This window comes from Brachyistius frenatus, unplaced genomic scaffold (genome assembly GCF_029030835.1).
Source record: "Brachyistius frenatus isolate BFR_SWC_R1_liver_20210118 unplaced genomic scaffold, ASM2903083v1 Contig_45, whole genome shotgun sequence".
NCBI classification, from domain to species: domain Eukaryota; kingdom Metazoa; phylum Chordata; class Actinopteri; family Embiotocidae; genus Brachyistius; species Brachyistius frenatus.
Genome location: NW_027210644.1, coordinates 3,007,882 through 3,020,780, shown reverse-complemented (window position 1 = coordinate 3,020,780; position 12,899 = coordinate 3,007,882). Strand labels below are relative to the sequence as shown.

The 12,899-nt window shown below is 41.0% G+C and overlaps 2 protein-coding genes across 4 annotated transcripts in view; both read left to right on the top strand.

The window, feature by feature from the left end:
- The first annotated feature begins 181 nt into the window (after nt 1-181).
- On the top strand, nt 182-8,487 carry bap1 (BRCA1 associated deubiquitinase 1). The gene is made up of 17 exons (XM_069703345.1): nt 182-378; nt 694-723; nt 824-878; nt 1,043-1,175; nt 1,651-1,770; nt 2,143-2,204; nt 2,355-2,497; nt 2,845-2,923; nt 3,020-3,143; nt 3,383-3,524; nt 3,641-3,822; nt 4,898-5,031; nt 5,146-5,609; nt 5,863-6,095; nt 6,299-6,391; nt 6,493-6,565; nt 7,510-8,487. Exons 1-17 carry the CDS (start codon nt 342-344, stop codon nt 7,641-7,643), a joined length of 2,238 nt encoding a protein of 745 aa, XP_069559446.1. The 5' UTR covers nt 182-341; the 3' UTR covers nt 7,644-8,487.
- A 1,556-nt stretch (nt 8,488-10,043) lies between these two features.
- Nucleotides 10,044-12,899, top strand: part of bsnb (bassoon (presynaptic cytomatrix protein) b) — a 64,749-nt gene continuing 61,893 nt past the window's right edge. For all 3 annotated transcript variants that reach the window (XM_069703344.1, XM_069703343.1, XM_069703342.1), the window contains exon 1: nt 10,044-10,370. In XM_069703344.1, the coding sequence (XP_069559445.1) occupies nt 10,192-10,370 (179 nt within the window). In that variant the 5' untranslated portion in view covers nt 10,044-10,191. The remainder of the gene's footprint in view (nt 10,371-12,899) is intronic.

Genomic DNA, 12,899 nt, shown 5'->3' with positions numbered 1-12,899 from the left:
CTGTGAATCTGTTTTGGAGAAGTGTCGTAATTAAATGACCACTTGAAAGAAAAGTCTTACATTTTTAAATGCTTTGCAGCTGACTGAATAATTGATTGATCCATTAATTTGTTATTTTGTTCTGAGAGCCGCAGGAAGTTGCAGGTCGGACTGTTTTTTTGCGACCACCCGTCGTTTCTTGATGACGTAATTTGTAGGCGGCCAATTCTGTCTATTGTGTTTATCTTCAGCTCTACACAGTTTGTTTCGTGAATGGATACGGCGTTAAAGATTCTCACCCTGCTTTTAGACATGGACTGGAAAACATCCTAAATATTGGTCAGCTGTGCACAGATGCAAAAATGAATAAAGGCTGGCTGGAGCTCGAGAGTGATCCAGGTAGGACATTTCGACAGACATCACAGCTAACTATCGTTAGCTTCCACATGAAGCCAGATTCAGCTTTGTAAGCAGCTTGACGCATTAAACTCGGAGAGCGACTTTGATGCAATAGAAGTTTAAACATTGTCAACTGTAATGTTAGTTTGTACTGTGTTGCGCAAGTTTACGGAGTGAATAAAGAAGTGCGAAATATGTGGAGGAGTGACGCGGTTTGTAAAAAAAAATCATTCCCGAGTTCTCCATTTGTTTTTTTTGTTTTTTTTCTGTTGTAGTATCGCCTGCTGTTCAAACCCAAATGTTTTATAATTGCAGGACTGTTCACTCTGCTGGTGGAGGATTTTGGTGAGTTGTTAATATACGGGAAACTGTCTCAGCCTTGCAGTGACTACACCGTCGATCTGGAGTCCTACAGGCAACTAAAACGAATGAATTGTTCCTTTAGGTGTTAAAGGTGTCCAAGTCGAGGAAATCTATGATCTTCAAAGCAAGTGTCAAAGGTATGTAACTTGGACTCAGTCAGGTCTGGGCGCACCTATTTGGTCAGCAACAATAGCATTTAGATTAAAATCACCTAAAAGGTGCAGTTAACACTAAAACTCGTGTGAATATAAACAGTGTTCGTGTTTGACTTATAGCAGCAACATGTAACTTTATCTTTCAGTCCGGTCTACGGCTTCATCTTCCTGTTCAAGTGGATTGAGGAACGTCGGTCCCGGAGGAAAGTTAACACTTTGGTGGATGAGACCTCGGTCATTGATGAGGAAATAGTAAATGATATGTTTTTTGCTCATCAGGTAAGTGGTTCTCTGATCCATAATGTTCCTGATCATTGTAGTTATTCCTGGTGTTTTCACATCATATCATATATAATGTGTACATGTACAATTGTATCCAAATGTATGTGTTTTAATTGATTTTCTATTGCACAAATACACTTGATTAACATGACAATTTTTGCACTTTTTTCTAAAAAGACATTTTATATTCTTAAGGGTGTGTTCTGGTACAATTTGGCCTCAACAACAAACGCATACAAAACCACAGAACAAAAATATTTGTTAGAAACTACACATCCTTTCATTTCCTAACATGCATCAAACTTGAAAGACTTTCAACCACAAATGCCACTGAATAAGGAAAGCTCCTTGTCCAAGTAGACATCCTAATACATTCAGACTCCAGCACTTAAAAATCCATATCTCTATTGATATCTTGCAATAATGCAAAACGAAATGTGACATTTGACATGTGTTCATGCTTTCCATCTAGCTGATACCAAATTCATGTGCCACCCACGCTTTGCTGAGTGTCCTTCTGAACTGCAGTGGAGTTGAGCTTGGCACCACCCTTAGTCGCATGAAGGCTTTTACAAAAGGCTTTAGTCCAGAAGTAAGTTGTTTATCACACCCACTCATGAATGTCTGTTACAATTTTATAGTGTCCTTTTTATTCACAGTATTTATTTAAAAATCATTCCTGACATTTGTTTTTCTTTTTGCTGTAATATATTGATAAATCATAGTAAGTTGTGAAAAATATTGAGAGAATGGTGAAGCTAGTATTAAAATATGTCGGGTATATGTACAAATTATGGGACCTCAAACATGATTTGAAATCAGGATACTTTTACATTTAATATCAGGAATCACCTTCTTGGACTTAACTGTCACGTTTACTACCTTCGTCTTTCTCTCTCACTCTCTCTTTCCCTTCTCCTCTCGTACCGTCATGTATAACTTTAAATTTCTATGTACTTTTCAGAGCAAAGGTTACGCAATAGGAAATGCCCCAGAGCTTGCCAGAGCACATAACAGCCATGCCAGGTAGGCTACGGTCAGTGATTCCTTTTCAAATTTGCAGGTGTCTGTGAAAAAAAAATAACAACTTCTGTGATTCGTCTGCCGTGCTGGGAAAGATGTCAGACTTTGTACTTTCATCAGTTGCTCAAGCTCTCTTTCCGTGTTTCTATGGAGACCGGAGCCTAGGCACCTGCCGGAGAAGCAGAATGGGATCAGTGCAGTACGGACCATGGAGGCCTTCCACTTTGTTAGCTATGTTCCCATCAAAGACCGCCTTTTTGAGCTTGATGGCCTTAAGGCCTATCCCATTGACCATGGTGAGACTTTATACTGACTTACTTATTTTCGTTTGTTAAATTTTTTAATAAACTATTTTTTGTCCAATAGATACGGCTTCATTAGTTGCTCTGAAGTCCATGCTAACTACAAACAGGGAGCAAGATTTTTTTTTCCGCAGCTCCCAAACAATGAAGTGCTCTCAAATAAACAAGCAAATCAACCGTAATTTAATTCAATTTTAAGGCAGTTATTTAATGTAAAAATGCTTCTTTTTTTTTTTGCTTTTAGTTTCGTTAATGTTATTTTCTTAATAGCTGCAGTTGTTGATCACTTACCTTTTAGAAATTGCCACTTAAAGGAAGTATAATATCGCATTATATTGTAGGGCCCTGGGGTGAGGAGGAGGAATGGACTGATAAGGCACGGCGGGTTATTATGGAGAGGATTGGACTGGCCACTGCTGGGTGAGGCGTGAACCAGTTAGCTCAAGTGGTAGTAGTTCATCTCCTACACTTGCCCTTCAGGCTTCATTCTTATGCTGCTGCTGTGCTCGTTTTCAGTGAGCCGTACCATGACATCCGCTTCAACCTGATGGCAGTGGTGCCTGACCGCAGAATGAAGTACGAGTCCAAACTAGAAATTCTAAAGAGAAACCGACAGACTGTTCTGGAGGGTCTACAGAAGGTCAGAAACTGAGCTGAACTAATTTCCATCACAGGCCAATTAACATTCCACTCGTCCTAATAATTGTGAAAGTATGGTCAACTTTTTTTTTGTTATGTCCAAGTGGAAGTTTGTAAGGGGAATTATATGGGAGCAAAATGCAGCTGTGAAGGATCTGCTTAGTAATGTGAACTGACTGGGGTGAATATCTTGTGTAATATCCAGCATGAGGCAATTCAAATATGTTGTCATGTTTTCAGATGATCCGGCTCACTCAGCCCGAGCTTGTCCATGACAAGAAGCAACAGGACTCTTCCTGTCCTGATGAAAGCACCACTGCTGTCAAGAAAGAAGCCGATGCAGTGGCAGTTACAGCCCAAGGGGCTGATCAGGGGTCTTCAGGTAATTTCATTGGCTCTATTTCCGCTGTCTTTCTTTGAGTTTTGTCCTGTAAATGGTGTTGGAGCTTTTCATAAACATCAAAATGATGCACAACAATACACCAACTCTCATTTTAGATTCAGTAGATGAGTCAGGGGCTCAGTCCAAGAATGTCTCCAACCCTTCAGGAAACACTAAGGTCATGGGCAAACCCCCGGTCTCCGCAGGAGGTCCCCAGCAAGTCACCAGTCACAACCCCCTCATTCAACGCCTGCCTGCCTTCCTGGACAACCACAACTATGCTAAGTCTCCAATGCAGGTAAGAAGAGGGGGGGAAGACTGTCCAGTATATTCCCGAGCTCACAGTGTCATCTTCATATTGTCTGTGCAACGTTTGCCGAGGGTTATTTCGTGCCGAGGACCTACAAACACAAGTTTATGGGCACAGTGGGATTGTTTGCATAGATGCATAATTCAAAATGCTATGCTAGGTAACGTTGCTATTATTGCCAGCTTAACTACAAACGTAAGGTTCTCTCCTACTTCTTTGTAGTTTTGTAAAGCCATCTAAACCAGCTAACAAATTACTTTTTACTCTGTTGTGTTTTGGATGCTGGGTTTGTAGTTTTGCATGTCATCCGTTTAACGATATTTCACATCAGCCAATATTCTTTATATATACTCTGTATTACAGAATATATAAAGACTTATTTTTGCAAGACCCCTTAAAATGTGGGTTTGAAACACTTGTTGTGCAGTGCGCACAATTAATTAATTTGGGGACAGAGCTTTTGAAGGAGCGCTGAAGAGAGGGGTGTATTTGTTTTGCTGTCAAAATCCAATATCAACAATCTGCCTCCAGAATAGTGGATTCCACCTTTTTAAGTGTTGTGCATTCAGCAAACCATGGAGCTCGGATGCTTCTTTACAAAGCTGCTACTAATCCAAAACTCTATACAGCAAAACTGATTCAAAGGGTATTTAAATTGTCTTTTTCTTAGGTCTTATTTTTGATGTGTGTGTAGTAGGTGGCCCATAAAATCATTGTTGTGGCTGCAGAACATTTTTCCTGGGAAGTTTATTAAAGATTCTCTGATTGGCGTCACGGTGGTGCAGTGGTTAGCACTGTCACCTCACAGCAAAAAAGGTTCCGGGTTCGAATCCGGTCCTGGGCCTTTCTGTGCGGAGTTTGCATGTTCTCCCTGTGCTTGCGTGGGTTCTCTCCGGGTTCTCCGGCTTCCTCCCATCATCCAAAAACATGCACCTCAGGTCAGGTTACCTGGCGCCGCGCTAGTGGCAGCCTGCTGCAGCATCTCCCACCTGAGAGCCCCCCTGCTGTAGCGAAGAAATTTCCCCTCGGGGATTAATAAAGTGTATCAAATCAAAATTGACAGGAGGAGGAAGATCTTGCAGCCGGCGTTGGTCGCTCTCGGATACCAGTCCCACCACAACCCCCTTACACAGATGATGAAGATGACTATGATGAGGATGAGGAAGAAGTGAGTGGTTCTGCTGGGACATCCAACAGGTATGCACTGTACTGCATAATTTGTTTTTAGGTATTATTTTGTTTTATGTTTTTTCTTTTCTTCTTTTTAAAAATGTTGCTTTTTTAATTTTAATTAATTTATTTTTTGTAAAGGTTTAGACGGAAGGCAAGTCTGCGCTCACGAACAGGGCGGTCTGGGACTGGAATGGAAAGCCAGATTGCCCTCACTGTTTTGGCAGAGAAACTGAAGAAGGAGGTACAAAGAAAAGATGCCCTGAATACACCTCTGTCTGTACGCACTGAGGGTCGCACGGGGGGCATTTGTATCACCTCGGCATCACAGCCTTCCCCCACACCGAGCAACGAAAGCACCGACACGGCCTCTGAGATTGGGAGCGCCTTTAACTCCCCGCTGCGCTCGCCGGCTCGCTCCCAAGCTGCCACGCGCCCATCAAGTCCAGTAGCATCCCATCTGTCTCGTGTTCTTTTTGGAGAAGATGAAATGCTGAGGCTCGACTCCAGACATAACCGCGCCGTAAGAGAACTCGGTCCCTCTGTCAGTGTAGCCTTGTTACACCTGCAGGACGATGGAGACATCTATGCTCTTCCATCATCTGGTGAGAACACAAGATCACTACTGTCATCCATGTTATTTACACGTTGTTGTTGTTGTTTTTTTTAAAGCCTCTCCTGAAGTAAGCATTTCAGCCACTTCCTATTAGACTACAGTCAGAGAATATGAATCATTTTAGACAGTAGAAGTAAACAGTATAGGGTGATTGAAATGTGTATAACCCACATTATTTGAAAAAAAAAAAAAAAAAAATGGAAATTTTTGATAGATGGTGATTTTATTTGTTGCCCGTACAGGAGATTTGGCTGCTGATGGCACAAGGCGGCCTTGCACTCCTGATAAGATTAAAGACCAAGAGAAAACAAAAGAAAAGGAAGGAGTGAATGAGGGGGACGAAGGACCGTCTGTGGAGGTGAAGAAGGAAGAGGAGAAAAAAGATGGAGCGGAGGTGAAACCAAGCAAGGAAAAGCTCAACACTACAGAAAGTACTGCAGACAACAAGCCCGCTGGGGATAAGTACTCACCGAAAGTAAGTCAAGAAAATCCCCTGTATTATAGTGCACACCACTATGTACCTTGCCATGCATATCATTCTGACACAATTTCTTTTTGTGCCACAGTAGCCTCCTACTTTTTGTCTGTGCATCCAATTAGAGAGCCTTTGCCAAAGCTATACAGTAAAATGTATGAAAAACAAACACAGAGCAGTTCATCTTCTTCTGTCTTTTGCAGGAGCTGCTTGCACTACTCAAGTGTGTAGAGGCTGACATTGCCAATTATGAGGTCTATCTAAAGGAAGAAGTAGAGAAGAGAAAGAAATACAAAGTAGGTTTTGTTCACTTGGAATTCAATATCCAGTATGGGAATTTGCTTGTATTGGATTTTAAAATCTTTTTTTTGTTTTTGTTTTGTTTTCATTTGTTCAGATTGATGATCAGAGGAGGACCCACAATTATGACGAGTTTATCTGCACCTTTATCTCAATGCTGGCCCAAGAAGGTAAACCTGCTCATTCTGTTTACAACAGTTCTGCACAATTTGATTTTGTGTTCGCTCCCATCAAAATCATCCATTTGGAGGTTTGTTTTTAGGTTTCATTTAAATTCTCAGGGGTAAATGATAGTGTCTAAATATTTCACAGCTCCCCTCTCAAATTGCACCATATTGATGTATATTTCTGTAGTGGTAGACCACCTGAAGCTATGGAGGCACTAAGAATCTTGGCAATGAGTGAGAGAAATGAGGAAAACAAATATCTTAAAATGCATAGTTGTGTGCATTCTTTCAATTTTTATGAAGGTTGCAAATGTTAAAGTAATAATATCGAAGATTGGAATATAAATGAATGTCCCTATCGCTGAATGAGGTAACGCAATGATGACTGAGCCTTTAGCCCACTGATTAAATTCCTCGCATTTGAAGTATTCAAAATGAAATGAGCTGGGTGTCTGTGGCAACATTGTCGGGAAAAATCACAGGCAGGGTTTTCTAAGTAATGACGGGAATATGTTCAGAATGGACCGGCATGGAATTGGGGTTAAAGCAGCATACTTAGAAGATGACAAGAAGCAGCAGCAAACTGTTTTTCCTCATCTCTGCTGGCGTCTCAGAAGACATCATTACCTTTTTTGCTTTCATGTGTACCGGCGACCTTGAATTGTAATGAAGGCCACCTGTCCACTGTGACTGGTGTGTACAGGCAACTCTGTTTGGATCTCTGGGAGGGGGAAGTCCAAAAACCCACCCGCAACTACCGCTAATCGCCACAGATGCCGCCAAAGAGCGTTAAAGGGGAATCTTGGAGATTGTAACTTTAGCAGTTGAAATATGTCAGAAGACATACAATGCCACTTTTTTTCCTCTTCACCAACTTAACAAAACACAGATATAAAAAAAAAACATTTTCATAACCATCATTCATGCTTACTGGGTATCACCTGCAGGCATGCTGGCCAGCCTTGTGGAGCAAAACATTTCCGTACGGCGTCGGCAGGGAGTGAGTATCGGCCGCTTGCACAAACAGAGGAAGCCTGATCGAAGGAAACGCTCCCGACCTTACAAAGCCAAACGCCAGTAACTACAAACAATCATAACTTCTGTAAGTACCAGTGAACACCAAGCAATCACCAGAAAGAGAAAAAAGAAATTGCTGCACTCCTAAAACTCTTTTCTAGAGGCAGTTGCCTGTTGTATTTTAGCCAGCGCCTCTTCTGCGTCATGAAATCGACCATGTGTTTGGTCAGTTCTTTTATCATATTTGTACATATTTACTACCATTTTAGACCTCACTGTAAATTTTCCTCTTGTGCCATTGCTATCTACAGTTTGTAAATCGGGAAAAAAAGGCATGTCCCCAGTGATGCACCTGAATGCTTTTTATTGAAGGATCTTCTCTACACTTTTTTGGTCAGTACAATAGTTATTTGTTGAGATATAGATTTCTTTAACCCCCTCCCCCCCGTATGTCACTAAATATACACTTTGATAACCAATATTTCCTCAGCCGCATCTCTCTTTCATGTCTTCACAGTGCCAATGAAGTATTGAATGTTTTGACAAAAAAACCCGCTGGGTTCAAATCATCCACAGCTTTTCAGTTTAGTGTATACCATAAAAAAAAAATATTTTAATCACATTATATATGGACACTTTTAATCTCAACAAATCATGATGCATCAGGGGGTTTCTTTTCACTGGAATGTCTTAAGGGTCTCAAGCTGTGTATGTCTGTCTCTAGAGGTCCTACAAAATTGGAAACAAGCTATTGTTATTTTTGTACCTGAAATGGATCTCAAAGTGAGTGAATATGTTTGAAGCTGTGTGTTTTGTACATATGTATCTGTTCATTGACTCGCCTGTACACTGAATTCAGTTGTTCTTTGTGCTTGCCAGTTCATACTACAATAAAATCAGTGAAAGTATCTTGTTGTAATCTAGATTTCTTCGTGTGTTTTGGGGTTTCTAAAGTAATACAACAGCGCTCAGTTAAACCCAGGATTATTATTAATGTGAATTCATTGTTCTGGTCCATTCACAAAAAATGTAACACAAATGTCAGTAGATTTATTATATTAGATTTTTTTTATAGGTTGATTTTATGTACGTGTTGTATTGTAGTGACAGTTGGTCTACACTAGGGAGAGCAATCATTCAGAGATGAGTGGGACCATCTCGGATCTATCTCCAGACTGAGGAGAGCCATTCACAATAAAATCGACTTTAGATACACTGCGTGTGTACATTCAGTTAAATATTTTGTATTACATTTGCATCCCATTTTCTGTTTGCCGGAACAATCCCTTCATTTATCTAACACAGTTTTTGTTGTATTTCATTTGTAGCAATATACTCCGCAGCTATTTTTTATTATGTTGTGGAATAAAAGAACGCACGTCACTATTCATGTTATTGTAATCACGAAGCCCTGAGCACCACTAGATACGCTGAGATTGTCCCAAGTCAAACCATCAGTCTTCACACGACAGGTATTTTAGCAGTTTGAATTTTATTTTCCATCTGATCCTTGTGGTTCTTATGATGTTTGAGCACTGGTACAGTGATCGTGCTGTAATGGCTCTTTGGAAGAGCAGCCAAGTACACACAGTAGCATATGTGGGAGTTAAAAAGACACCCCTCAGCCACACGTTTTTAGTGCCGCAGATGTTTGAGTTGAATAAGTCTATGCTGTAGTGTTATGTCACCACTTCTTGCCTGTAATTTGGGGAAGAACAAGACTGCAACTGGCTTCATCATATAGGATAACAGTATTAAATGTTTGTAAAACATAGTTGACATTATAAACATTGTTCTGTTGTTTTTCCTTATGTTTTGGTGTTGACATTGACACCAGTATGATTTATTATTAAATTTATATAGCAAATTAATGCAATATTCATTGGCATAGTCCATTTAACATTCCAGATAATTAAAACTATCAGTCTGCAACATTTTCAATCAATCATGATCTTTTTCCTCGCATAATTAATATCGTATGGTTTATACTGTGTCCAAAACAAAAGAAAAACCCAGTAACTTTAATACTTTACCCAAATATTGCGGCAAATATTGCTGTACGTAAACTACAGAAATATTTTTCATTATTTTACATTGAATGGAGTATTTTTTTACATAGCTGTATTGGTACTTTTAATTTAATGAAAGATCTGAGTGCTTCTTCCACCAATGTGAAAATGCAAAATGTAGTCAAATATGATAATGGGATGGTCATATTTCAAACATGCAGCCCGTGTTGTTTGGTGTCTCCAGCATTTTGGTTAAAAAAAACAACAAACGGTCCGTAAAGTGGAAAAACATGAATTGAATCAGGGCGGTCTCAGTGGTCTCTTGTCATGCGCGGTAGAGGGCTCGCGGGTGTTTGCGTGGTGACTTGAGGCCCGACATAGCTGAGTGCGGTGAGCGCGTACGTAACGAGCCACACAAGTCACCACCCATTGCGTCAGCGCGCTCCCTCAGCCTCTCCGTCAGCGCGCGTGCTCCGTGCGGGATGCTGAATTGTAGGTGATGATGGCGGAAGGGGAGCAGCGCTGAGTTCCGTCGGAGTTTTTACCACAGCTGTAGACCCATCTACAACATCGTTTCTCTCCGTCGAGACCTATCCCGAGGCGATGGGGAACGAGGCCAGTATGGAGGGGGAGGGACAGGCGGGACAGCCCGGCCCCGCCGTCCCTGCACCAGGGGCTCCGGCTTCCATTTCAGCACCACCGGACTCTGGACAGCTCATCAAGCCCAGCAATGGAGCGCCTGCCGGAGGAAGTGGGGCTGGATCCGGGCCGGGGATTAACAGGTAGCCGCGATAGCTACGGCGCTTCTGTGGGGAGAAATGAGGTAGACTACATGTCAGCGTGGTGTGTGCCGTCCATTAGAACGACGTGTAGCGTAGATACAAGATCAACCGACTGCGTGTAGATAGACTTGAATGGGTGCTTAATTATTTATTTCAATATCCTTGTCAACACAATTCACCACCCCCTTTTTGCTTTTTGGCAGCACCACCCTATTAGTCAGCGTTGGTTTGGGTCGAAGTCAAATTTAATATGCAACGCTTTCGATGTAGAATCAATAAATATAGCTTTCAGGCGTTTCAATGGGAATTTCTACGCCCGTTTTCACGGTGTCTGCCCTGAGGCATCAGTAAGAAGCATGAATGAAAGAGCGACCTTTTTCCTCCTCATTGTGAGCGAGTGCCAAGTAAATATGAATTCTTAGGAACGGATCTCAGAAATATTAATGCCCCATCGGCCTCAGGTGATAAATAAATTAGAAATGTAAATGATGCAAAGTGTACTGCATGGATCTCACGTTGAAGGGCTCAGTCGGTTCCATTACAGGTTGATTTCCCGAGCATGCTTCAACATAAATACGAGTAAATAGTCATTCAGAAATCACCTTCCTCCTAGCTAGGATACGTCTGTATCCTGATGACCACGTTGTGTAGGATGACAATGCCACCATCAGATGTTGCCAATGTCATTGTGAGCACAGGACCAAAACGCATATGCCTTAGCTGTCTCAGTTATCAGACATATACATTTTACACCAACATGCAGCCAGTGAAAATTACCCCCTACCACCTTCAACTCAAAGAAGGGCATTTTTTTCCCCCCCTCAAAGAGTGGTTGCACCTTTCCTTAAGAAATCCAGACACTCAGCCCAGACACAGGGTTATGACAGACTTACATTACAATATTCCCTCAATATTGGCATATATATACACCCTATTGTTGCCTTATACTAACTAGATATAGGCTGATAAAATATTACAGTAGATCATTTGTGTGATCACATGTAGGTCTCTGTTTTCTGTGTGGTTGTGTGGGAAGGATTACCCTTCCAACAAGATCTGATATTGCCTTAATTGCACAGTTCAAAAGTTGTAGACTTTAATACGCACACGCAGAGGCACAGCTGCGTCTTGGATTTGCCACACCTGCTTACAGTCTCTCTGTGCTTGCATCTTAGGCCGACATTCAAATAAATGAATAGATTTCTTCATGCTGTAAAACTTCGTTTAAGGCTAAAATTCCAGAGCTGATTCTTTGAAGAATGTCTTTTGTCAGTGACTTACTGCTTGATTTGTTGTGTTCTGTTCTGCAACCGCCTGCCATGTACTTTTAATATTGTCCAGTCCTCTCTATGTTTCTATTTGGAAAAGCACTCACTGTTTATCCCGTCTATTCACTGTGGGGCAAGTCGAAAGACGCATAGCTCCCTTGTAACCTCATGATTCTTTTATATCCTGATTTCTCTCTGGTATCCACCCTAAGGTATCTCATAAAGTGATGGCGAGTACTGAGAGACTGAATTTACTAAGAGACGGAGAGAGAGTCACGGTGAGAAATGGGCAGAGAGGGAGAGAAAGTATATCATATAGTTAATTTAAACGGTTTTCATGGCCCTATGTTCAGTCTGAATCTTGTGTTACCATATTCTTTCACAAAGAACTTTTAAACGTTTCAGTAACAAAGAGACAGAGGCTGGGCTGAGACTGTAGATAGGAGACTTTCATCTTACCTAAAAGGAGTTCCAGCCTTTTATGAGTTTGCCTAATTAATATGAATAGGGGCATAATATGCTTTATATAACTCTATTTGAGTTCCATATAGGACTTTATTTTTTGCTCTATTTTAGACCCTGCTATATTTTATTCATAGCAGTCAGAAAACTAAATGTGAGCCCCTAGCCACCCTACCCTTCTGCCTCACAAAGCACCACAACAGTTGTTTTCTTTTCTTATTATAACGGCTTTGACTAAGTGCACAGTCATCCCGACCTGATGACCATAACTGAAAAGCACTCTGACACAAGCTCCAGATATTTCCTGTTTACAACATTGTGCTCAGGGTGCTGCTGCTATATCGTTGTCTCATTGTTTTCTGTCCAACAACTGAATCAGTGGAGAGCTGCACTTTCGCCATCATGTAATGGCAGATTCAATGAAATGCGGAGGGATTCTCGATTCTATATGTTCAACATATTGCCACTGACAACGGTTATTTTCAAACAAAACTACAGTTCATAAAACCCATGAAAATAATGGATGCACTTGTGTTCGAAGACAGTTCAAACAGTATGTCCTCATAATTATTTTTCCCCCAGCAATGAAAGCATTGTGCTCTATGTAGCTTGCACACAGCAAATGGTTATCATAACTCAAGCAAATAATGCAAAAGCATCTCTTATTATTTATGACACTATTATGTACAGAAAATGAACGTATTCCTATGGAGAGATTCGAAGTATTGTGATGATGTCGTGGGACACTCACACTTGTGAATGCTGTGTAATCTTATTTAATACATGTTTTCACTGCTTT

Excerpts from the sequence above, each read along its gene's own strand:
- bap1 (XM_069703345.1), top strand. The coding sequence starts at position 342 with ATGAATAAAGGCTGGCTGGAGCTCGAGAGTGATCCAG. Across the intron at positions 5,032-5,145 it reads TCTGCTGGGACATCCAACAG|GTTTAGACGGAAGGCAAGTC; the intron begins GTATGCACTGTA and ends TTTTTTGTAAAG. Across the intron at positions 6,392-6,492 it reads AGAAGAGAAAGAAATACAAA|ATTGATGATCAGAGGAGGAC; the intron begins GTAGGTTTTGTT and ends TCATTTGTTCAG.